The 27507-nt window shown below is 35.2% G+C and overlaps 1 protein-coding gene across 9 annotated transcripts in view; it reads right to left on the bottom strand.

Moving 5' to 3' along the window:
• Positions 1-1713: 1713 nt before the first annotated feature.
• Positions 1714-27507, bottom strand: part of PRKACB (protein kinase cAMP-activated catalytic subunit beta) — a 143116-nt gene continuing 117322 nt past the window's right edge. For all 9 annotated transcript variants that reach the window (XM_067726707.1, XM_067726710.1, XM_067726706.1 and 6 more), the window contains 3 exons: positions 27126-27248; positions 9829-9993; positions 1714-3951 (listed from right to left, as the gene is read on the bottom strand). In XM_067726707.1, coding sequence (XP_067582808.1) covers positions 3826-3951; positions 9829-9993; positions 27126-27248 — 414 coding nt within the window. In that variant the 3' untranslated portion in view covers positions 1714-3825. The remainder of the gene's footprint in view (positions 3952-9828; positions 9994-27125; positions 27249-27507) is intronic.

Genomic DNA, 27507 nt, shown 5'->3' with positions numbered 1-27507 from the left:
TTCACATCCAATATTTGTGTGTAAGAGAAAAGTTAAGTGAATTTCAAATGATGATAGTTCTGGAGTGAAGATATGCCCAGATTTTTATAATTAGTTACACAAGGAAGTGAGGAAACCAGAATTTATATTAAGCCCTAACAATGATAAAATGAAGCAATCATAAAAGTAGTATCATGTTATAAAATGCATCAATATTTATAAATGTTTGTAGTAACAAAGCAATAAAAATGGTAAGCTATTAAAATAATTACCTAAAAATGTATTTCTTGAGGTAAAGGACAACTATAGAAACACACATTAATCAACCTGGCTAAAACCGGAAGAGGTAATGGTGAAGCGCAAAAGCGCCTCTAAAGAAAAAAGTATAAATTCATAGTTCATTATTACAATAGTATGAGGGCTCTTGTAGTGTCAGTCTTTTAAATATGAATATTTTCAACATTATTTTAAGAATAATTTAGACTAACAGCATTATGAAAAAGCAGAAACACTTTTAGATACTATGGAATAAATCTAATAGTTTTTCAGTAAATACACAGTTGGAATAGACTAGTGGACATTTGACCCTCTCTTGCTCTGTTCTCACCCAAATACATAAAAGCTAGGAATCCATAAGCATCTGTGGTGTATGCAGAAAATAAATCAGGAAATAAGGGCACTAAATAGAATCCAAGACTCAATAAATTGTTTTATCTTTTCAAGACACTTTAATTTTGCAGTTATTGATTAATTATAAAACACAGTTGTTTTCAGCATTTCCTAGCTACAGTAGTGCATAGGAAATTCCATTCTAAACAAAGAAGTAATTAATGAAATAACAACACACCTTAACATTTTACATTGATAGGTTACAGTTTACAAGGTGCTTTCACGTACATTATTTCATTTGATTCTTCAACAAGCAGAAAAAACAGTGGGAAAGAAATATGATTTTTTTAGGCTTACAATGAGTATTTTCAGGCCAATGGGCAGTCACTACAAGAACATATCAGAACAAGACAGCAGTGCCCACAAGCCACAATATCTTTTTGGTAGGCTGACAGTTTGATATCAATTGGATATTTAGCATCAGTGAAGGAGGAAGGAATCAGAACAGACACGAGGTTCTCATGATATTCAAAGAATTGTAAGAACACTGTAGAGTAAGGAGAAGAAAGATGCCCTAAAATATAGCCTTACTGAGACTTGCTTCTAAGCATGTTATCCCTTCAAAACGTCAAAAAGAGTCGTCACAACATGTGAAAGTTAGAAGGGACCTTAGAAACTGCCTAATGGAACTCTTCCATTTCATAGATAAGAGAACTGAGGCCAAGGTCATTGCTGATAGTGACAGACCAGGCTTGACAGATGCCTTGACTTTCAGTCTAGGGCTCCTTCCTCGACAATGCCGTGTCATTATTTCTTCTGTTTCAAATAACGTAATCTGATATTAAATACTGATTCATTCCACTTATTTATTAATCAAACTTTTATCTTATTTTTGGCTCAATTGTGGCTGAAACTGGGAGTTTTATATAATTCTAAGATATTCTAATTCAATGTACTTGAGTGGTCAGAAATAGACTCCGTTGATATATTTGAAAGCTTGCTGGTGTCCTTTAAATGGAGAGTTAAAATGGAACGGCTAAATATCCCTCAAAACCAATGTATGCCTAGGGTAATCGACCTAGGTAGATTCTATAGCAAATTGTGCCGGGCAGTAGTAATTTCATATTTTTTTTTCTTAGAATTCATAGAAATCTTTTTAATTACTGAAAACTAAAAATGTAATAATCAAAATGTCACCCCCATGATTTACTAAAATTATTTTGTAATAATTTTACAATAATATACAACAAAGGTACCATAGCATTTATAGCATACATATAGAATACATGATGAGCATGTTCTTGGGTCTAAATGAAATACAAAAAAAGTAATTAAAATTTTTTAGATTTATTAACATGATATATTTTTGTTACATAAAACTTGCTACAGCAAAGTATTTCATATTTTTCTTGCACATTTTAAATATAGGTGACCAACAAATCAGTATCAGCTTTTAAGTGACATGACCATGCAGAAACACTTGACAACCAAAAGATGTACAGACTGATAAGGAGAATATCTCAGACAGATTTTTTCAGTGTCTTCAAAGGTTTTACAAGGGTGTGGTACAGATGAAAAGAAGTAGAATCAGTGACCTACCTGCACCGATAATGAAGCAAATAGAGTGCTTATATACATTAAGACCAGTTTGATTAAACACAACTCATCTTATATGCATATAAATTGATCATAAAAAATGAACACAGTTTATTTTCAACTATTTTGGTGTGTTGTTTTAAGATAGGTCACTGACACATAGAGATAAAACCAGACAGGAAATTTAAAAGCAAAGAAAAAACATATTTAAAAAACTGAGTTAAGCCGTGGAGTCTCAACAAACAGTGAACGAAATGTGCAAAAGTGCTTGAAATTTCCACATGACAGCAATGATAAGTCAATTGGCAAAAAAGTATATTAAAAAAAACTAAACTCAAATACTAAAATTGTATCTGCATGATCATAATTCCATTTACTGAAAGAAGAGGCAAGAAATTACAACATATCTAAAAATACCACACCTCAAAACTAAAACACAGTTGTGGTAGTTTTATAAATTTTGTCCCCTTTCCTCATTGCTGAGGCATAGGATGAAAGCCAAAGTTGCAACAGGGCCTCTACCTCAGGCTGACAAATACAGTACACCAGCATAATCACCTGACAACAACTTTTGTTCTTACTGTGACAAAACAAAGCAAAGCAAAGCAAAATAAACAAAAAAACCTCTATATTTAAACAAAAGTGCCTCTATATTGTTTACAAGAATCAAGCCACTTGTTTGACTTAGCTAAGTATTTGTTCACTTAATGTTCTTTTTACTTCATTTCTCTTCCTTTCAAAAGTTTACAATGGGGACTATTTGAGAAACTTAAAAATGTGTCACTTTCATTAGTCATGTTCTATTAAAATACTGGCTAAAACCCTTATGGAAAGTTAAAGTTTAGAAATCTTAGAACTCTTCTCTGATACCTACATAAATGCTGGTATCAAGTGAGAGAACCTGGGCGATGATGATCCATATCATTAGCTTTTCCTGCAAAGGAGACACGCTTGTCATACTGCACAGGCTGGTCGCTTATTTACTCGAGGGGAGGATGACAGGAAAGGCGGTGAAGTGAAATAGAGCTTCTGATCTGTAGGAATCCAAATTGCTGGGTCTAGCTACTCTGTATTAGTTCTAGGAAAGTTATTGTTTTATTTGTATAAATATCCTTGGTGTAAAGACATTCTATCTTCAAAAATTGTCCAGCGTTTTGGCAAAACCTAATATGAGCTACTCAAAGTAAAAATAATTATTAGAAAGTATATCCTTAAGCAACTAACAAAAATATTGGTAAGAACTACTAAAAGCAACATATATCCTTCCCTTCCAATGTCACATAGCCGTAACACTGCCCATCTGCAACACCAGCAAAATAAAATGAAGCACTATTTGCAGAAAAATTAATGAAAATGAAACGGGAAGAAATGGATTTAGGAGAAGAGGAGAAAGACGAACCAAAGAGAAGCAGGAAAGTGTCTAGTTCTGTGTTATGGCACAGACAATGCTTGCTTAGCGGTGCCTTGTTACATAGTTGGATGTAGAGTGCACAGACGGATGACGGCAATAAAGACCTCACTCAGTCGCTGGAATGAAGGAACTAGGTAACTGCTTCGACAAGAACGGTCTCAGCTCTACCTTATCTCTTAACAGAGTGCAAAGACTGAGTGTGAGCTCTGATGTCATCTTGTTGCTCATCTCTAAAATTCACAAAATTCTTTTCCACATTTTTCTGTTATAGAGACACGGATATCTTCTTCTTCATAGTCATCAAAATTGCTGGTATCTCCAGAGCCTCTGAACTTTGGTATGAATGGAGCTTCAACCTATAATTGAGACAGAGAGAGAAACAAGAGTGATATTGTGATTTATAATAAGAAATATATATTTGGTCTTTGTGCCAGTTACTGGCACAAAGCTCCTAAAACCCTTGGATTTCCTGAGTTGAGAGTGGCAAAAAGTGTCTTTTGTTATGTTAATGAGGTGTCTTTGGGAAAGCCCCTAAGTAACCTAAGGATGGAGGCTGGTTCCCAGGGGACCCAACCCTGTGATTAGAAGGTTGGAACTTTCAATCCCGCTCCCTGACCTTCTGGGAGGGGAGAGGGACTGGAGACTGAGTTCAGTTACCAATGGACAATGAATGAATCAATCATGCCTATGTAATGAGGCCTCCATAAAACCCCAAAAGGAAGGGGTTTGGGTTTCGAAGAGCTCCTGGGTTGGTGAACAAGTGGGGATTTGGGGAGAGTGGCTTGGAGAGAGCAGGAAGCTCTGAGCCCCTTCCCACACACCTTGCCCTGTGCCTCTCTTCCATCTGGCTATTCCTGAGTTATACCCCTTTATAATAAGCTGGTCACCCAGTAAGTAGTTTCTCAGTTCTGTGAGCCACTCTAGCAAATTAATCGACCCCCAGGTGTTTGTGGGAATCTTGACCTATAGCCCATTAGTCAGAAGCAAAAACTGGACTGGCAATTGGTATCTCCAGATAGATAGTGTCAGAAGTGTTAACTGCTTGGTGATATGGAAAAAGAGGAAAAACAAATGCCAGAGAATTTCCAAACAAACACTAAGGAAAATAAATTCCGCCTATTTACTACACAGTGGCAATCTTTAAATGCCTTTAAGTCCCTAAAAGATCACAACATTAAAAGAAGAAGCAAACTATAGGTTTGCTATTTATCTCAATATTTTCATTCAAGGAATGGTACAGGCCAACAACAATACTTGAGATTTCTAGGATAATTAACTGCTGGCATCAAAATGCTGGCACTTAAGGTTACAGAACTCCAGTTTTTCCTGTATCAGTTCTTTACTTCTAAAGTCCATTTTCTATCCCCTTTTCCTTAATTCCTTCCTCCTGAGGTTACAGATAATTCAGATTTATTTTTAATCATTTTTTTTAAATTCCCAACACTATTTTGTTAAAATAGCTGGCTATCAAAAATTTCTGAGAAATTTGAAAAAAATCTCTTTTAGAATTACAAAATTGTTAAATTCTGAACAGTTTTCTCTTTGGATCCTAAAAATAAAATGTCTTTCCATTACTTAAAATATGGTCTGTATAAAGATAATGCGGTGTACTGAATATGTTTGAGGAAAAGATGTGAAAAATTGAAACAATAACACCACAATTTACACAGCATCTATAATGTTTACTAACAATTATATGCAGGCTGTTTCATTTCTTCCTCAACATAACACTGTGAGGGAGGCAGGGAAGGTAGCCTTATTCCCATTTTACAGATTATAAGACAGAAAGTTGACCAAATTCATGTGACTAATAAGTGGCTAAAGCAGGTTTCAAATTCATTAGGTCTCCACTTCCAGTCCAGAGCTGTTTCTAATATTTATACCAGTGGTTTCCAAAGTTTTTTGATTTATATGCCCTTTAGTAAAACATTTTTGAGTATATATCACCAATAAATGTATAGTTATTTATTTATAAATTATTTACACACATGGCTGAACTATTATAAGATACACACAAACAAGACATCTAAAAAGAATAAGGTAAAAAATAAGTAGGAATGGGAAGTCTAATATCTTATTGTTTGCCAGATGGTTGCCTATGTGCCCTGCATTGGGGCCTGCAGTTCTGCACTGCACAGAAGAATGGGCTAAGCAGACAGTCGCCTCATGTCTACTAGCAAGGCAGCAGTTTAGGATCACACCTACTGAGACAATCTCTGGAAAACGATTGTACAGTTTGAGCTGTCCAGGCCATTTTCTCCCATTTTTTGTCTTTCTGCCAGATGCCTTTGTCTATTTCGTTGTTCATGAGCACTTGGTCAGAGAATAAAAAAGGACTATGAAAACTATTCAAATTTACTATCATTTTTGTACTTCTCTACATACTTAGAATTGAGATGATAGTAAAACAAATGGCTATGTTAAAGTACTGAATTATTTCTGTTTGTAAATTATCCAGAGAGCCCCAAGTCCATTTTTGTTAATCATCAAGATTTGCTATTGATCAATTTGCCCAATAAAATAACCTGTTTGTTTTAGTGTGCTACTTCTTGGCAGATAAGCTGTTTACTACCTGAGATAAATCCAGCCCTTGGAAAGCACTGAGCAGTAGAAGTTCTACCCATTTTAAGAATAATTGTTTAAAATACATGATATGTAAAGATTAGTAAATGTTGGCTAAAATAAAATTGAAAATATTCATTATACATCATAAATCTTTAAGATACTAATAAAAAGTACAAACTTCAACAAAGTCTAATCAATTCATCTAAATATAGCATTAACTAACAATAATATAATAAATATAATATAAATAGTGCTAATTACAAAGGGATATAAATGATTTTATAGGAAAATATAAATTTCTATAATTGACTTTATAAGAGGCAAAAATTTGAAGAGGCCAATATCCACAGGAGAATTAATTTCTTAAAATTTCCAAGGTATAAATATAATTCCTATGTTCCTTAAATTTCCCAAAGAATAAGAAACATGGAAAATTTACAGACTCATTTTATGAATCCATATAATCTCAACTCCAGAAAACAAAAAGTATAGATCAATAAAACTTATGACTATGGAAGTAAAAATCCTAAATAAAACTTTAGCAAATTGATTTTAGGCAGATATTAAAATAATAATACCCTATGATTAAATGATGTTCACTTCAGGAATGTTAGGATATCTCACTGATGTAACTCCTTATACTAATATGTCAAAGAAGGTAAAATACGGTACACTAGCAATCAAGGATATTTCCTTAAGCTGATCAGGAATACTTATCCAAGACAAATAGCTAATTTTATATTTGGTGGTAAAGCATAAAAGGCATTCCCATTCAAAAGAGAAACAAGATAAGACAGCTCAACAGGCCCACAGTTTTAAAATATTATTCTAGACATTCTAGCATATATAATAAAACAAAATGGAAATAAAAGATACAAATATTGAAAAAGAAGAGGCAAATGACACCTCCACCCACTGTGATTATCTGTCAATAAAATCCAAGGAAATCAATAACAGAATTTATTTAGTAAGGTAGCCAATTGTAACAAACATAGAAATGTTTTCTCCCTTGTGCTCTTACAATGGACGAGAAACACATTCACAGTAGCAACCAAAATATAAATTTAAGGAATGACTTTGAGAGAGAAATTGGATCTGTATGAGGGAAGGGGTTTCTAAAACTTTATCAAATGACAGAAAATATCTGAATAACTGCAGAAATATAACATGCTCATTAAAAAGAACCCTAAAGATTTTGGTTCTCTTCTAATTAATATACTGTAATCCCAATTAAGATCCCCCAGTACAACATAAATATTTGGAAAGACCAATAAAACAGAGGAGTTATTGTTTAATGGGTACAGAGTTTCAGTTTTGCAAGAAGAAAAAGTTCTGGAGATGGATGGTGGTGATGGTGGCACAACAATATTAATGTACTTAATGCCACTGAACTGTACACTTACATATGGTTAAGATATTAAATTTTACGTTATGTGTACTTTACTACAATAAAACTGGAAAAAATTGAATTATGTATTTTTCATAAATATTTATAAGAATTCCACATATTAAATATATAAGTATTTTGAAAATTGAAATAAAAAACATTATAAAGCTACATAAAATGGTGTGGTGGTGTGGTATACAGTACAAGAAGAGACAAAAAGAGCTCATAAAAAATGAAGTTCAGAAACAGACTGAAGTATATAATAATTTAGTATTAGGAAAGGTAGAGTTTCAAATAAGCAGTCAGATAATTATTATTCAACAAATGCTAAGAGGATAATTCGTTAACTATTAAACAACAATAACAAAAAGAAGTTAGATCAAAAAGCACTAAAAGAAAATGTAGATTAAATAAGTCACCCAAATAGAATCTTGTAGTAGGTAGTAATTGTGATGTAATGGCCTGAAGCTAAGGGGAAAATGCAGGGTCGGAAGAAGTAGATCTACTACTGAAGGTGGTCACTGAAGTCATGGGAATGGACTGTGGTGAGGAAAAGCACAGAGAAAAGGAATAAATATGCCAACTGTTAATAGAGGTGCTGTCTGGATGATGGGATTATGATGATTTCAAATCTATTTACTTAACAGATTACCTGATGATAACTATATGAAACATACCTCAACCAGAAAGAAAAATAGAGCCTGGACCAATCTATTTAATCTTTCTCTCCAAACTACTCTTCCTTTTGCATCCTCTACCTTAATACAAATCTTAAGGATGAGAAATCTGATGCTTTAAAGTGGTTAAGTAATTTGCTTGAGATCTCACTCCTAATGGTTGTCTGATCTGGGATTCAGATCAATGTCTACCTAACCCCAGAGTTCATGCTCGCTCTCTTCTGCCTTCTGAGGCAGAGTCTTCCTACTCCAAAATTGCTCAAAGCATGAAAGTTAAGCATGTAATATGTAAAATCTATGAATATCTTATGAAACAATGTACTGTTGAGTGGTTTGGGGCTTTATTTTAATAACCATGTTAAAAGGCCTTCAAAGGGGGTAATGTGATCTTGGAATTGGGAATCTGAAGAACTTGGAATCAAACATAGGCATTATTTAGCAGCTGTATGATTATGTTTAAAGCAGTTAGCCTTTCTGAGCTGATTTTCTTATCAGTAAAATGGGGAAAATGGTACCACTTATCCCATAGGATTACTTCAAAGATTAAAATGAGAGGTTACAGAGTTGCTTTCATTAATTTGAAAGTACTGCACTGGTGCTAGGAAATTTAGAAAAAAAACATGAAAATATAAAATATTTATTTATTAGATCTAAAATCTATTTTAAATTGCTTTGGACCTTGTTCTTGACTACATAACACAACCAGCTGAGATAATGATGCTAACGGCTATGTTTCAATGACTTTAATGGTTAGAGAGTTTTTGAACCCCTTTGAGATGCAAAGGCTGTACTGCACTCACATTGTCTTGGTCTTGATATATTTTCTATTTGCTGCATTCTAAAATTCTTTTAATGTTTTTAAAAAAATCTTTTATAAAAAATATAAATTAGAAAAACTGTGCTATTAATAATTTGAGCATTTACATTTTTTTCCTAAGGAAATTCACTCATGTGGCTGCATGGCATTATTAAATATGGCAAATTTCTGAAACATTAGAAGTTTTTGTTTTATGAAAAAAAAGAAAAAATTAACATATTCAAGATGAAGACACTTTATTCATACAAACTATCTTTAACTGGGCATTTAAGAAGCAAAAGGAGAGATGAAAGTAATTCAGCACCGCAAAATCTTTTCTTAAATGTCTCAATTTATTACAAAGGTAAAGTAATAATGACTGAAAAATATCTGATGAATCCAGCACTTAAACGTTATTATATCTGGCTGTATGCCAATTCTGGGTACGAGAATATATTTGCTTACATATCATCCTACTAGTGTGGCTTCACATCAGTTTTGAAGTGCAAACCATTACGACATTGTCTAATATATAATTGTCATGGCATTATGAAAAGAGGCATGGGTAGGAAAAATTTAACCAGGAAAACATTTCAATTGGTGGTCAAAATAGAATATACACTTTCCCTTCTATCAAGGAGAAAACTCATTTTTAAGTTGTGGGCTATAAAGGTTAAGTCCTGCATAAGATTAATTCAAAAGGTAAAAAAAAAATAAAACCATGTGTTAAGTTAAAGATACCTCTACTACATATAATTTAAACAGCAACTTTTAAAAAGCTTTTAAATTAAAGAAAGAAAAGGCTCACCTTCCTCTGGTAAATAGCAATCCAATCAGTTGTGGCAAACCACTTGTGAGTTTTTATATCACTCACACCATTCTTTAGATTTCCAAACCGCTTCGTCAGGTCCACCTGCAGCAGGTTCCTTAGAAGGTCCTTGAGATCTGAACTGAAGTGAGAAGGGAATCGAACCTGCAAAACAGACCATGTGGTAAAACACACATTCCAAAATTTTTTTTTGAGGTGATAGATCATTATATAAACAAAAATATAGGGGCTTCCATGGTGGCGCAGTGGTTGAGAGTCCACCTGCCGATGCAGGGGACACGGGTTCATGCCCCGGTCCAGGAAGATCCCACATGCCGCAGAGCAGCTGGGCCCGTGAGCCATGGCCGCTGAGCCTGCGTGTCCGGAGCCTGTGCTCCGCAACGGGAGAGGCCACAACAGTGAGAGGCCCACGTACCGCAAAAAAAAAAAATAATAAAAAAAATAAAAAAATGTAGTGATGACCTTCAGATATTTTTAACTACACACTTCAGTCTCCATAGTAGTCTTTAAAAAAGAGAACTGAGTCAATGAATTAAAACTGTTCTCTTAGGGCCTTGTTTTGGTCATGGACTCTCTTTAAGAACATGGGCCCCTCTCCAGAAAAATGTGCATAACTACAGAACTTTTCCAGCAATGTCAGAAGGTTTACCCATCTTCAAGAGAGACCCCTTGGATCCCACATGATAAATCTTGTGTCTTAGCAACATACAAATTTAAACTTGCAACTTAAATAGAAAAACACCATATGAAAGATATCAGTATGTACATTTTTGAAAGAGATGATCAAAAAGGAAGTCTAAAAATGACTATAAAAATCCACACTGCCTTTCATAGCATAGGAAACTACTTTTCTTTTACTTATGAGTGACTTTTAAAAATAATTCTGCTATTATGCAATAGTGCAAAAAATGATTTAGATTGGTTTAAAAGCATTTTCCACTTTCTAAACTGTGAAGACTTTACAATTAGTTGACTGGCCCCCAGGCTTAAAAACACAAAAAACCCCCAAATAACTGAAGATGTTATATATCAAGTAATCAATAAAATAAAGTACCAGTCATTGGAGACCTAGGTCTACTTTTTGTTTTGTTTAAACACATTCTTCTCCTCTCTCTACTCCAACCTAACTCCCATTTTTCACCCTATTATTAATATGGGTACTGAAAAATTAAATTAAAATGAGTACTACTAAAGGATGATATTAGAAGAAACAGCTGCATCTATGTCTCCTTACTCTTCCTTCATTACCACCACCTCTCCATTATCCTTTTCAACTTGTGTTCGAGCATTTCCACTGCCCTCTTCCCCATCACACACACAGGTATGTATGTGCATATATCTACATGTGTGTGAGCACATGCACTTTCATTTTAATCCCATTTTCCTATCGTGCACTTACAGGTCCCATTTCATGTTCCCACCTTCACTAAATACAAACATTATTCTCTGGATTATCATGGCCTTAACTTCAAACTGACCATAAATCTCTGAAGAAATGCTTTAAAGGGTTAACAGATCCATTTCTGAACTTGCATTCTTTCTTTTGTTCTCTACAAGTGCCACCATCACCTTATAACTTGCAATGTGCATCATTACATTACCTCAGGTGATCTTCACAGTGCACTCATTCATTTAACTATGCTGAAGTATTTGTGCATGTCTGTCTCGCCCAGACTGTGAGCTTCTGGAGGGAAGGTACTATGCTATTTTTGTGTTTCTATTCCCAGGATTTATTAGATCACTTCAAATAATATACTTCATCCATTCCACAATTACCTATTGAGTACCTACTATGTACCAGGCACTGTTCTAGGTGCTGAATATACAACAGTGAGCAAAAACAAAGTCTGATTTCTTGGTACTTACATCCTAGTTGGATATGACATACTTGGTGAATATGGTATTAACTCTGTTCTAAAGATGGAGAAACTAAGATTTCAGAGACATTATATACCTTACCCAATCATGACACTATAAAGTAGCAGAGCTGGGATGAGAAATCTTGTCTTACAGTTCCCAGCCTCATGAATTTTGCTCTTTATTACATTATCTTCACACATATAGAACTTCTTAATTTATATTCTGACTTTGAAAAAGTTCAACATACTTGATATACATTCTCATGTTCTCAAAGCAGAAGTTAAATCATTAGGATGCAAAGCTAGAAATCTATGGCAATGCTAGATTCATAACCATAGTCTTCTGATTGCCACTCTCATGCTATTCTGTGAATAAATGTTTCTCAAAGTGTGGTCCTAGGGACCACTTTCATCTAAATCAACTGGGAAGTAGAGGATGATAATGCAGATAACTGGGGCTTATCTCAGATGTTAATGGTATTGGGCCTGAAAATCTGAGCTTCTATCTCCAAGTAATTCATCTGTACATGAAAGCTTGAGAAGCACTATTTGTAACACTATTTACTATTTATACAGAAGTTTTATTTTTTCTTCTAGTGACAGATCAAAAAACAATTTTAGTGTAAGTAATAAACTAAGTCACCATCATACCAGAGGAAAAGTAGTATTGTGTCAAGCAAACAAAGACTATTTGAAGGCTGAAGGTTTGGGGTCAACTCATATTAGCAACTAAAAAAACTTCATTTTTGCAAAGCCTATATTATTACAGATTATTAGAGGTTTTATGTTCTAAAAAAAAAAAAAAGATGTGAACTACCACCCTCTCTAGTTTTTGCTTTTGACACAATGGCTTATTAGAAGTTAGGCACTATGCCAAACAGTTTATATTCACTGGCTCATAAAATCCAGAACATAACACCGAGGTAAATACGATTATTATCCCCACATTACAGGTGATGCAGTTAAAACCTACAGAGATTAAGTAATTGGCCCAGATTGCAGAGATAATAAGTGGTAAGGCTATAATTGCAAACCAGGCTCTCCAACTCCAGGGTATATACTCTAGTTTCAGGTTGTTGTCAGGAACCTTATAAAAGAATGAAAATTTCATCTTAAAAATACTTGCTGCAGGGCTTCCCTGGTGGCGCAGTGGTTGAGAGTCCGCCTGCTGATGCAGGGGACACGGGTTCGTGCCCCGGTCCGGGAAGATCCCACATGCCGCGGAGCAGCTGGGCCCGTGAGCCATGGCCGCTGAGCCTGCACGTCCGGAGCCTGTGCCCCGCAACGGGAGTGGCCACAACAGTGAGAGGCCCGCGTACCGAAAAGAAAAAAAAAAAAAAAAATACTTGCTGCACATTTCCTCATTTATCCTACTTGGAGTAAAAACTAGAGAATATAGGGTATTCAAAGACACACTGTCCACTTGAAAAATACCACGATTATTTATACAATGGTTATATTCTAATTTTGTTTAGATTCCAAAGGAATAACTCATTTGAAGTATACTTATCTTCATTTAGAATAGAGTTTGCATGAACTGTTCAATATAATGTATCAGTTATTCTCCACTTCATGATGTTCGGAATGGCAGACAGTGATGTACTACATATAAACTATCTTCTGAATTCAGGTAATATGCAATGCAATGGATAAAGAATATATACACCTGAATAAAGTAGTTTTTTATGTAGAATGCAGATACAGTGATGGTCTTGAATTAGTTAATGAGAACATTTATTTGGTTACTCCCCAGAACAGTGATTCTCAAATGGGGAATGGTGGTAGAGGGTTGTGATGGTAGATATCAGAACCATTTGGGAATCTTTTCAAATTCTAGACATGTCCTCCTCATCTCCACATCACACCCTCTTCTTCCCCAGAGATTATGATAGGTAGTCCACACTCCCATAGTAAACCATGTTAATGATGGGAATCTGTCATACCCTTAAAGTCTACTGGAGGGGAAATAATGAGAATCATTGTGAAAGTATTTTTTCCATGATTGTTCTGAAATGTAATCAGAAATGGAGTTTCTTTGTTGACTGAACTTTCCAAAGTGCTATGTTGATGTATCAACTGAAATTAGCAAACTAGAAAATAAATGAAATTATGTTTTAAATGCAAGACCTTTATTTATAGTATGTTAACCTGGAAACACCAAAGACTTCTATAATGGGATGATTCAAAACTGTATCAAATTTTGATACTGTATTGTTTCTATCACTGTTATCAATTATAACTGCTGTAGATGTCAAAAGTAAAATCAGAATTATAGAATATTGCAGCTAGAGGGAGCTTAATTTAGTCTAAACCTTCATTTTAAAGATGAGGAACCTTCTTTTTTTTTTTTTTTAAAGAAAGATAAGGAACCCTAGCTTCAGTGAGACTACCAACTCAGTTAATTTCGTTGTTGGGAAAATAACTTAATTCTTTTGACTCCTACGTGTTTCTGCAGTCCATGATAGCACAAAATATATGACAGGGCAAATAATGTGAAAATAGCTGTAAAGAGCTAGATATGGAAAAGAGACAGTCTAACCCCTTTCAACCAGTAGAGGTGAGTGATAAGGTTATTGGAAACTGGCATTATTTAACATGAAAGAGGTGTTTGTGCAATATGTACTCCCTAGAGTGTTTATTGGGTCTTCTTTCCCCTAATATTTCCTGTTTAGGAATGTTTTTCAACCCTTAGAGACCAAGTTACTTCTGAGTTTCCTAATGATATATTCTTGAGAATAAATCTATTTCTACAGTGAGGTACAGACACACACAACAAGCTTTTAACACATCATGTGTATCAAAATCATCTGTAATAATTTAAAAAATACAGATGTTTGGAATACACAGAAGACCAACAGAATCAGTATCTCTGAGAATGGGCATCTATTTCATGAAAGCTTCATGAAGGCAGAGACCACAGCTGATTTGCTGTATCCAGCACTGGTCTGTCATATACCATGAGCTTAATAAATATTTAATGAATGCATGAACTTAAATTCAACAAACACTGATTCAATACCATCTATGTGCTAGGCACTGATGTGCTTGGGATAGAGTAGTAAACCAAAGAGAGACAAAGATTCCTGCCTCCACAGTGTTTATATTCTAGTGAGAAAGAAACTTAGCAACGAGAGTGACCCTTTAAAAATGTTGTTATCCTGACAAAACCTTGCTTTGTAAGGTCTTTATTTTTTTACTCTGAAGAAAATGGGGAATCACTGCAAAGTTCTGAAAGGAGTAACAGGATCTGACTTAATGTTAGAGAGCAGGTGGTAAGAGGTAGTTGAATTCTGCATATATTTTAAAGATAGAGCCAAAATGGTTTTCCTGTGCATCAAATACGGAGTGAGGACTCCAGGGTGTTTTGTCTTGAGTAACTGAAAGTAGCTGAAAGGATAATGTTGCCATCAACTGAGATGGGAAAGATGGTGGGAAGAACAGATTAGCTATGGAAAAGAAAAATCTGTCAGTTTTAGGTTGAATTTGAGATATTTATTAGACCGCTGAGTGGAGATTTCAGGTAGGAAGTTGGATACAAAAGTCTGCAACTCAATGAGTCACGTATGGACGGAAAAAATGAATTTGGGAGCTGTCAGCTAGCATTAAAAGTCATAACGAGAATGAGACCACCAATAGAAGAAATGCAGGAAAAGAAGAGGATCAAGGCAAAGAGATTTAGAAGGAAAGATGAGTAATTCAGGAATAAAACTAAGATTATGAAGAGTCACTGAAGCCAAGTGAAGGAGTAATGAATGAACCACTGAACTAGATTCTGTTTCTCTTTTTGCCACAAACTAGCTTTTATCTTTGGGCAATTCTGAGCCTTGATTTACCTACACATAGGATAAGGGAGTTAAATTAAGTAAAATGGAACATTCTTGTCATCTTAAAAATTCTACTAAGCTATTTCTTTAGTAGAAAGAATATCTGGGTTCCAATCCCAACTCCAGTTACATACATTCTCTACGCTTTAGGGCTAACTCTTTTACCTTTCTGAGTCTCACCTCATCTATAAAATGATAAGAGTATATTTCATCTGGCAAGTATGAAAATAAATTAGTTAACTTTTATGAAACGGCCTTTTTTTTTTTTTTTGGCTGTGCCATGCAGCTTATGAGATCTTAATCTTAGTTCCCCAACCAGGGATTGAACCCAGGCCCAAGGCAGTGAAAGCACCAAGTCCTAACCACTGGACTGCCAGAGAACTCCCTGTGGAACTGCCTTGCATCTTGCAGGCACCAATTCAATACATGTTTCATTTTTAAGTCTTTTCATTAGGATAATATTTTAATGAACTGAAGTTGAATTTCTGAATCAAAGAAGGAACCTGGAAGTCAGCAATATCTATCATTATGTTTCCAGACTACCCAAGGGCACTTGTGCTAGAAAAGTCATTGGAGAGTGTAAGAGGTTCCTCTTTTCTTCTTGTCTCATGCTCCACCTGTTAAATTTGTACAACAAACACTCTCTTCTTTTCCTAAGGTTCTTAAATTTGATAGAGGCAGGGAGAAAATGGACAGCCATAACCGTTTTGTAAGGACAGAATTGTGAATATAGCTGATACCTTAAACAACTTTGTCAAATTATATTACATAATATGTTAAAACAACTGTGAAATTTACTCTGAATTAAGCAAACGGAGTATTGTTCTGCTTTCAGCACTGATTATAAAGTCTTGTACATTTTAGTTTTAGGAGTAACTATTACTTTCTAAAAATGTAAGAAGTTACATCCAGAAAGCAAATCAGTGCATGTTATTATAGTATCCATACTGGGTGATTTAACTTCACTGACTCTTTTTTAACTTTAGAAATAAAATAAGACCAAAATCAAGTTTGTCTACACTCAGCTTAATCACAGAAATTACAAAGTTGATCTTTGATTGAAGAAGAGAAAAATTTTACCACTATTCTTCTGCAATTTATAGAGGAAAAGATTGTTCAACCAGTAACATTATCTTTTATGCATCAGGGTAAAATTTACTGGGCTTAAATGACTCAAAAGAGTTTGCATACAGTAAATAATCTGTTAACTTCTGTCCACATGCATACTGGAATAAATTTTGAGAAATCCTCTCTCTAAATTAGTACAGTTCAAGAAATCTACCATCCCAGTAAAAAAATTATCTAGAAAAACTGAGCATATACATTAGTTAATTTTTCAAAACACATAACAACTTTTCATACATTAGGGTTCCTAATAGATATGGTGCTAAGTTCCACACTGCCTCATAGGACCCAGGGAAAGTTTAATCAACCTGGATCCTATATATAAAAAGAAACATCTAGGACATTAACAAAATACTTATAAATATTAGTACCATGATTGTGGGCTCTCTGATCTGTTCTTACCTATGCAGAAACAGTGCACAGACATAATGAATTCAGATGGTTGCAAAAGGTTATTACCCACCCCATCCTCATTCCATCCCCTGCAAAACAAGTTGGAATCATTTGCCCATAGGACCCCTAAGGTAAGGACTGTCTCAAAGCAGGTATTAAGAAGAATTTTAAATGTCCACAGCAAGGTGTTAAAACACGGCCCTGTATTTTATGTAAATGGTATAACTGCTTTTGTACTTCATGAAAATAACTCCTGCATACTGTTAAGTCTCTTTAACTGTAGCCATGCCAAATTGAAAATGGCATTTTAATTTCTCCAAAAGCATTAACAATGGTGCCTTAGAAAAAGTGTAGTGGTATATCTGTATATGTGTATATTACTTAGGAATACACAAAAAAGAGAAAATATAGCAGGCCTGAGACTGGTACCCTTTAGGAAGGCCTGCCTGCGAGTTTGGCAAATGGCAGGTATCTGGGAATTGGAATGGTGATTCAAAGTGCCAGACATTGAAAAGAAACTTCCTTAAATGACATGAGTGGCTCACTGTACCTAGACTGTTGGTACAAATAATATGGTTTATGCTGAACATCTGTTTTTGTTCTGGGAGTCTGGGATTTTGCTATGTGTTAGGTAGAGGGTGTATATGTAATCCCAATAAAACCCTTGGGCACTGAGTCTTTACTGTGCTTCCCTGATAGATAACATTTCATCCATGTTGCCAAATTTGTTGCTGGAGGAATGAAGCATCCTTTTTGACTCCTTTGGGAGAGGGCTCTTGAAAGCTTGTGCTGGCTTCCTCTGGACATTACCCCATGTGACTTTTGCCTTTGCTGATTTTAGTTTATAAACTTTTTTGTAAGGTACTTGTTACAATGAAAGGTATTCATTCCTTGAGTATTACTATATGCTGAATTTTGTGAGTCGTCCTAGTGAATCACCTAACCTGGGAATGGTCTTGGGGACCTTGGACATAGAAGGGAATAGCCATCTGGCTGCTAATCAACTACACTTCATGTGAATGTGGATTGCTCTTTAGGAAAAAGTTAACTAACTCTTGGGGGCTTCCCTGGTGGCGCAGTGGTTGAGAGTCCGCCTGCCGATGCAGGGGACATGGGTTCGTGCTCTGGTCCGGGAGGATCACACATGCCGCAGAGCGGCTGGGCCCGTGAGCCGTGGCCGCTGGGCCTGCACGTCCGGAGCCTGTACTCTGCAACGGGAGGGGCCACAACAGTGAGAAGCCCGCATACCGCAAAAAAAAAAAAAAAAAAAAAAATTAACTCACTCTTGGATCATTTTGTGTATACATACGTTTACAACTTTATATTTTGTATAGTGTCTCCTTGTACATTTTTGGTGCTCATTAAAAATGGAATAATATTTACTTCATACAAAATGGAGCTAAGAATTTTTTTTAATTACGTAAGCCAAAAACTCTAACTTTAGGGCTTCCCTGGTGGCGCAGTGGTTGAGAGTCTGCCTGCCGATGCAGTGGATGCGGGTTCGTAACCCGGTCCGGGAAGATCCCACATGCCGCGGAGCGGCTGGGCCCGTAAGCCATGGCTGCTGAGCCTGTGCGTCCGGAGCTTGTGCTCTGCAACGGGAGAGGCCGCAACAGTGAGAGGTCTGCGTACCGCAAAAAAACCCAAAAAACAAAGAACTCTAACTTTAAGGTTTCCACACAGCTGTTACTTGCCTGCCACCTTATCTGCAAATGTCATTTTTGAATACAACGTTAACTTTTGTATTAACAAGGGTAATGCAGCCAGATAGAGTTGCTGTGGAAACCATAACTGATTCTTGTATAGAGTATATGGCACTGAAGTATTAAATTTAAAGACTATATACAGAAACTCAGCATATGTATTGCTAGGATGAGGCACAGTTAATGTGGGAATTATAAGACTTTTCTGTTAACTATGCATTTCTAAACCTGAATCTTAATATTGCGTGAATAATTTGACATTTAAATACCACCTCCAACTCCCTCTTGCGAGAACACTGGAATCACAACTAACTACTGAACAATCATTGACAGAAAGACACTGGAACTCACCAAGAAAGATACCCCACATCCAAGACAAAGGAGAGCTGCAATGAGATGGTAGGAGGGGCGCAATCACAATAAAATCAAATCCCAAAACTGCTGGGTTGGCGACTCTCAACTGGAGAACAATTATACCACAGAAGTCCACACACTGGAGTGAAGGTTCTGAGCCCTAGGTTCTGACTTCCCAACCTGGGGGTCTGGCAATGGGAGGAGGAATCCTCAGAGAATCAGACTTGAAGGCCAATGGAGTTTGATTGCAGGACTTTGACAGGACTGGGGGAAACAGAGACTCCATTCTTGGAGGGCAGACACAAAATAGTGTGTGCATCAGGACCCGGGGGAAGGAGGAGTGACCCCATAGGAGACAAAACCAGACCTACCTGCTAGTGTTGGAGGGTCTCCTGCGGGGGGCGGGGTGGAGTGGCTGTGGCTCACTGCAGGGACAAGGACACTGGCAGCAGAAGTTCTGGGAAGTACTCACTGGAGTCAGCCCTCCTGGAGTCCGCCATTAGCCCCACCAAAGAGCCTGTAGGCAGCAGTGCTGGGTCGCCTCAGGCCGAACAGCCAACAGGGAGGGAACCCAGCCCCACCCATCAGCATACAAGCAGATTAAAGTTTTACTGAGCTCTGCCCACCAGAGGGATGCCCAGCTCTACCCACTACCAGTCCCTCCCATCAGGAAGGTTGCACAAGCCTCTTAGATAGCCTCAACCACCAGAGGGCAGAGAGCAAAAGCAAGAAGAACTACAATCCTGCAGCCTGCAGAATGAAACCACAAACACAGAAAGATAGACAAAATGAAAAGGCAGAGGACTATGTCCCAGATGAAGGAACAAGCTAAAACCTGAGAAAAACAACTAAATGAAGTGGAGATAGGCAACTTTCCAGAAAATTCAGAATAATGATAGTGAAGATGATTGAGGCCCTTGGAAAAAGAATGGAGGCAAGGATCAAGAAGATGCAAGAAATGTTTAACAAAGACCCAGAAGAATTAAAGAACAAACAAACAGAGATGAACAATACAATAACTGAAATGAAAAATACACTAGAAGGAATCAACAGCAGAATAACTGAGGCAGAAGAATGGATAAGTGACCTAGAAGACACAATGGTGGAAATCACTGCCACAGAGCAGAATAAAGAAAAAAGAATGAAAAGAAATGAAGACAGCCTAAGAGACTCTGGGACAACATTAAATGCACCAACATTCACATTATAGGGGTCCCAGACGGAAAAGAGAGAAAGGACCCAAGAAAATATTTGAAGAGATTATAGTAGAAAGCTTACCTAACGAGATTATAGTAGAAAACTTCCCTAACATGGGAAAGGAAATAGCCACCCAAGTCCAGGAAGCACAGAGAGTCCCAGGCAGGATAAACCCAAGGAGAAACAAGCCGAGACACATAGTAATCAAACTGAAAAAAATTAAAGACAAAAAAAATATTAAAATAAACAAGGAAAAAATGACAAATAGCATGCAAGGTAACTCCATACATTTAACAGCTGATTTATCAGCAGAAATTCTCGCCAGAAGCGAGTGGTATGATATATTTAAAGTGATGAAAGGGAACAACCTACAACCAAGAATACTCTACCAGGCAAGAATCTCATTCAGATTCGACAGAGAAATCAAAAGCTTTACAGACAAGCAATAGCTAAGAGAATTCACCACCAAACCAGCTCTACAACAAATGCTAAAGAGTCTTCTCTAAGTGGGAAACACAAGAGAAGAAAAGGACCTACAAAAACAAACCCAAAACAATTAAGAAAATGGTAATAGGAACATACATATCGATAATTACCTTAAATGTGAATAGATTACACACTCCAACCAAAAGACAGACTGGCTGAATGGATACAAAAACAAGACCTGTATATATGCTGTCTACAAGAGACCCACTTCAGACCTAGGGACACATACAGACTGAAAGTGAGGGGACGGAAAAAGATATTCCATGCAAATGGAAATCAAAAGAAAGCTGGAGTAGCAATTCTCATATAAGACAAAATAGACTTTAAAATAAAGACTGTTACAAGAGACAAAGAAGGAGACAACATAATAATCACGGGATCAATCCAAGAAGAAGCTATAACAATTGTAAATATTTATGCACCCAACATAGGAGCACCTCAATACATAAGGCAAATGCTAACAGCCATAAAAGGGGAAATCAACAGTAACAGAATCATACTAGGGGACTTTAACAGCCGACTTTCACCAATGGACAAATCATCCAAAATGAAAATAAAAAAGGAAACACAGGCTTTAAATGACACAATAGACTAGATAGGTTTAATTGATATTTATAGGACATTCCACCTGAAAACAGAAGATTACACTTTCTTCTCAAGTGCACATGGAACATTCTCCAGAATAGATCACATCTTGGGTCACAAATCAAGCATTGGTAAAGTTATGAAAACTGAAATCATATCAAGCATCTTTTCCAACCACAATGCTATGAGATTAGAAATAAATTATAGGAAAAACAAAAAATGTAAACACAAGGAGGCTAAAAAATACTTTACTAAATAAATAACCAAGAGATCACTGAAGAAATCAAAGAGGAAATCAAAAAATACCTAGAGACAAATGACAATGAAAACACAATGACACAAAACCTATGGGATGCAGCAAAAGCAGTTCGAAGAGGGAAGGCTATAGCAATACAATCCTACCTCAATAAACCAGAAAAATCTCAAATAAACAATCTAACTTTACACCTAAAGGAACTAGAGAAAGGAGAACAAACAAAACCCAAAGTTAGTAGAAGGAAAGAAATCATAAAAATAAGATCAGAAATAAATCAAATAGAAATGAAGAAAACAATAGCAAAGATCAATGAAACTAAAAGCTGGTTCCTTGAGAAGATAAACAAAACTGATAAACCTTTATCCAGGCTCATCAAGAAAAAGAGGGAGAGGATGCAAATCAATAAAATTAGAAATAAAAAAGGAGAAGTTACAACGGACAGTGCAGAAATACAAAGCATCCTAAGAGACTACTACAAGCAACGATATGCCAATAAAATGGACAACCTGGAAGAAATGGACAAATTCTTAGAAAAGCACAACCTTGAGAGACTGAACCAAGAAGAAAGAGAAATTATGAACAGACCAATCACAAGTACTGAAATTGAAACTGTGATTAAAAATCTTCCAGTAAACAAAAGTCCAGGACCAGATGGCTTCACAGGTGAATTCTATCAAACATTTCGAGAAGAGCTAACACCCATCCTTCTCAAAATCTTCCAAAAAATTGCAGTGTAAGGAACTGCACTCCCAAACTCATTCTACGAGGCCATCATCACCCTGATACCAAAACCATATAAAGATACTACAAAAAAAGGAAATTACAGACCAATATCATTGATGAATATAGATGCAAAAATCTTCAACAAAATACTAGCAAACAGAATCCAACAACACATTAAAAGGATCATACACCATGATCAAGTGGCATTTATCCCAGGGATGCAAGGATTCTTCAATATACACAAATTAATCAATGTGACACAGCATATTAACAGATTGAAGGATAAAAACCATATAATCATCTCAATAGATGCAGAAAAAGCTACAGTAATCAAGACAATATGGTATTGGCACAAAAACAGAAATATAGATCAATGGAACAGGATAGAAAGCCCAGAGATAAACCCACGCACCTATGGTCAACTAATCTATGACAAAGGAGGCAAGAATATACAATGGAGAAAAGACAAGTCTCTTCAATAAGTGGTGCTGGGAAAACTGGGCAGCTACATGTAAAAGAATGAAATTAGAACACTCCCTAACACCATATGCAAAAATAAACTCAAAATGGATTAAAGACCTCAATGTAAAACCAGACACTATAAAACTCTTAGAGGAAATCATAGGAAGAAAACTCTTTGACATAAATCACAGCAAGATCTTTTTTGACCTCCTAGAGTAATGGAAATAAAAACAAAAATAAACAAATGGGACCTAATGAAACAAAAGCTTTTGCACAGCAAAGAAAACCATAAATAAGACAAAAAGACAACCCCCAGAATGGGAGAAAATATTTGCAAACGAATCAATGGGCAAAGGATTAATCTCCAAAATATATAAACAGTTCATGAAGATCAATATCAAAAAAACAAACAACCCAATCAAAAAATGGGTGGGAGGCCTAAATAGACACTTCTCCAAAGACATACAGATGGCCAAGAGGCACAAGAAAAGCTGCTCAACATCACTAATTATTTAGTGAGAAATGCAAATCAAAACTACACCGATTAGAATGGGCATCATCAGAAAGTCTACAAACAATAAATGCGGAGAGGGTGTGGAGAAAAGGGAACCCTCTTGCACTGTTGGTGGGAATGTAAATTGATACAGCCACTATGGAGAACAGTATGGAGGTTCCTGAAAAAACTGAAAATAGAATTACCATATGATCCAACAATCCCACAACTGGGCACATACCCAGAGAAAACCACAATTCAAAAAAATACATGCACCCCAATATTCATTGCAGCATTATTTACAATAGCCAGGTCATGGAACCAAGCTAAATGTCCATCAACAGACAAATATATAAAGAAGATGTGATACATATATACATGGAATATTACTTAGCCATAAAAAGGAACAAAATTGGGTTATTTATAGAGACATGGATGGACCTAGAGAGTGTCATACAGAGTGAAGTTAAGTCTGAAAGAGAAAAGCAAATATCATATATTAACGCATATATGTGGAATCTAGAAAAATGGTACAGATGAACCAGTTTGCTGGCAGAAAAAGAGACACAGATGTAGAGAACAAACGTATGGACACCAAGCGGGGGAAGTAGGGGGCATGGGTGGTGGGATGAATTGGGAGATTGAGATTGACATATACACACTAATATGTATAAAATAGATAAATAATAAGAACTTGCTGTATAGCACAGGGAAATGCACTTCGCTGTACAGTAGAAACTAACACAACATTGTTAAACAACTATACCCCAATAAAAATAAATAAATAAATACCACCTCCTCTGTTTTTTTTAAAGGCAAAATATGTGTAGGAGAGGATCTAACAAGCTGATTGATCATCTTTCTGTACATTTATAAATACCAGTTTGAATTAAAATATTGTAAATAGAGAAAGAACGTAAAAATCTAATGTTCAAATATATGTACTTTAATAATTAATCACTTCATTAAACACATTTCATTTAACTTTGATAAGTCAATGATACCTATAATCTTTATAACATTGTTTCCAAAAATATAATCAACATAAAATATTGTTGCATAAAATACCATGCTTTTTAAAAAAAGAAAAAATTCTGAATGCAAAGTATATTTTTAAATGTTATTTGATATCATTAAAACCATTAAAAAATTTAAATACAAATACAGGATCTGTAAGACCAAAAGTGGATTTTCAATGACTTGAACAATTAAAAAATTTGAAAACAAGTTCGTCTCCAATTTGACTTTTAGCTACTAACTAGAGAGACAATAATACTCTGTAATGTGGATAGAGATAACTTCTAGTTTGGATTTGAGTGCTGAAACAGATGGTTTTATTGGGAAATGTGAATATGATTTTACATTCAAATAATACAGATCCTAGAGATCACTTAATAACAATTATTTTGTTTTCACGAGTTCTACTTTATGCATAAAGAGAACAAGGAATGAAAACTTTACAATATGGGGAGAGATAATCTGGCACCTTTAGTTAAAAACAATAGTACACCAAACACCCTATAGTATTTCTAATAAATAAAGGAAAAAAATCAGATATTGTGATATGATAAAATTTTATGTTGCTACTCTTCTCTTCTAAGGTGACCAGGATTTAAACTGTTACAATTTTAGAATTTATGCAGATTTAAATTTAAACCGTGTGCTACCATTGGATTCTAAATGTTAAAGTTTGATATGAAATAAAAACATATTCATAAGTAGCCAAAAAAAAATTACACAATGTACAATGATTGGCAAACAGAGGCCAATTCATACAGATGAAGATACATTTGTTTTAGCTAAAACAATTTTTCTAAGTAAATAAAATTTAGTTATGACAGCATCCTTGTCAGAAAATTTGATTCCTCCTATGAAATTAAGTATAAATAAAAGCAATATAGTAAAGATTCAGGAACTCTGTAATTAACTGTAATTAAATTATTTGGAACTATTACTATAATTTCTGCATTCTTAGTCTTTGTACTAGTAAAATATGCTTCTCCCATTCAGTTATTTAAAAGTATTTTAGTCCTCTCATTCTTCATATGACCTTTGGCCTTATTTTCTCTTGAGATTTTACATAATCACTTCTCAAATTCTTAAATAATAAACCACTGCCTTGTCTATTAATTTTTCTTGATTTTTTGTTTTGTTCATCTCAAAAGTTCTCTTACTTTGGCTTTAATATTCTGCTGGGTGAAAACAATTACAAAGATAAGAAACCTGAAGCTTAGAGATCTACAAATGTAGCAGGGACAGCAGTAATACTTAATTACCTAAATATCAATACTTCGTCTGCTTTTCTATATTACTTTAGTGTGAATCTTTCAAAAACCTAGCTTAGTTAGCTGTAAGAGGTATTTATTTTTTACCTTTGACATAGTTGAAGTATGCATTCTTTAGTTAGTCCCCTAGTTTGTGAACCTGCCATAATATAAAACTTCCTCCCATAAAATACAGTAAAATATAACTGAAAATCTTGTGATCCCTATAGACTGCATATGCACTATGACATATGGAACAACACTGTGTTGAGATGTGGGTCCTAGGTGGCTGGAGAGACTCATTCTATTGGTGTCTTGTTCCATCCAGCTATTTAAATTTGGGTCTTAGTAACAAAGATAAATTATTATATTATGGACATTGAAGGTACCTTCTGAATAGCTGACATTATAAATTTTAAGTTCATGAATGCTAAGGGTCAGCTTTCATACGAAATATAGAACATGAATCTGGCTGAGATATAAAAAACCAGATTTTTCTTCTATCTCCTTCCAGATTCTTTAGGTTGATTAGGCTTATCTCTGCCTTTCACAAAATACAAAAAATTCAACTATATCACATCTCAGGGAATGTCATGTCAAGACTGATGTTATATGATCAAAAACAAACAAACAAAACAAACTAATAGAGCGTACCACATGTAGGAAAAGGAAAAATAAGGAAATATAAGGAAACTATCCCTTCCCATGAACTCTGTCATAAATGCATAGAAGGCCTTCTGGGAATTTTTGAAAGCCTACTGAATCAGGCTCATCTCTATTAAAACTGACTGCAGTATTTTTAAAAAGGATCTAATGCATGAGTTACGGCAAGAGTGAATGATTGACTTTAAACAAAATACTCTTGGAAACAAAATTAGGGATTATAAATGCTAAAGAAGAAAGGTTTATGGAGTAATTACAAAATGTAAAATACTCTGACTTATAGTACATCTACTCATATTCAAGAAGAATTAATGTTATTTTCATACTTGCTAAAGATCAATGGCAATTATAATCACATTAACATGAAAAACTGTTTACATCATTTCTATGAAGTCCCATCTTAAAAAGGCTTATCTATTCTATGTCTACTTCCAATTTTGTAATGTTTGACATAATTCAAACAAGTCTCTCCTAAAAAAGCAACGGCATATAAAAACAGCCCCTAAAACTTCTCTCCAAGCAGATACCCACATGAAATAACTAACAATTTTTATTTATTTGAAGGAATATGGAAGAATTAGGGCTATGATCCTGTGTTTTACAAGTGATAAAAATGCTAATAATGGAAACTGCTTTATTATTTTGCTAATATGTTTGTAAAATTGCCCTTTTTTACTTAAAAGACTTCAACGATTCAGTATTTACGCTATCTTAAATGAGTGCTGCTCATTTGAGCTGCTAAATATAAGGGCAGCAACTATGGATATTTCTGTCTTTTTCCCAATTTAGGGTAATATTCTGATGACATCAAATGGTTTCAATCTACAAAGCTTAAAATTCATTTATAGAAATAATGAATAATAAAGGAATAATAAATTGTATTACTTACCTTTCCGGAAACAATCTTTTCATAAATCTGAATTGGTTGGTCTGCAAAGAATGGGGGGTAGCCAGCTGCCATTTCATAGATTAACACTCCTAATGCCCACCAATCCACTGCCTTATTGTAGCCCTAAGATAAACCAACACCAAATGTCAATTATTACTTAATTCACTCAGAGGAGAATGAAGTCATAAATTATTTCAAAGTGATCTTCAAGCATATGAAAATTTTTAAAAAGCAGTTGCTGAGCAGTAATTCAGGATAAAATAAAAAATAAACAAAATGTATCAGGTCAGATTTGAATTAAACAAAGGGGCAAATTTCCAGATACTGAAATTGGATATTAGGAAATATTATTAAATCTTCCTAAAATCATTAAGACTATTAA

Source organism: Pseudorca crassidens, chromosome 2, assembly GCF_039906515.1.
Source record: "Pseudorca crassidens isolate mPseCra1 chromosome 2, mPseCra1.hap1, whole genome shotgun sequence".
NCBI lineage: Eukaryota > Metazoa > Chordata > Mammalia > Artiodactyla > Delphinidae > Pseudorca > Pseudorca crassidens.
Note: the sequence above shows the minus strand (reverse complement) of the source record. Positions and strands in the feature narration are given on the sequence as shown.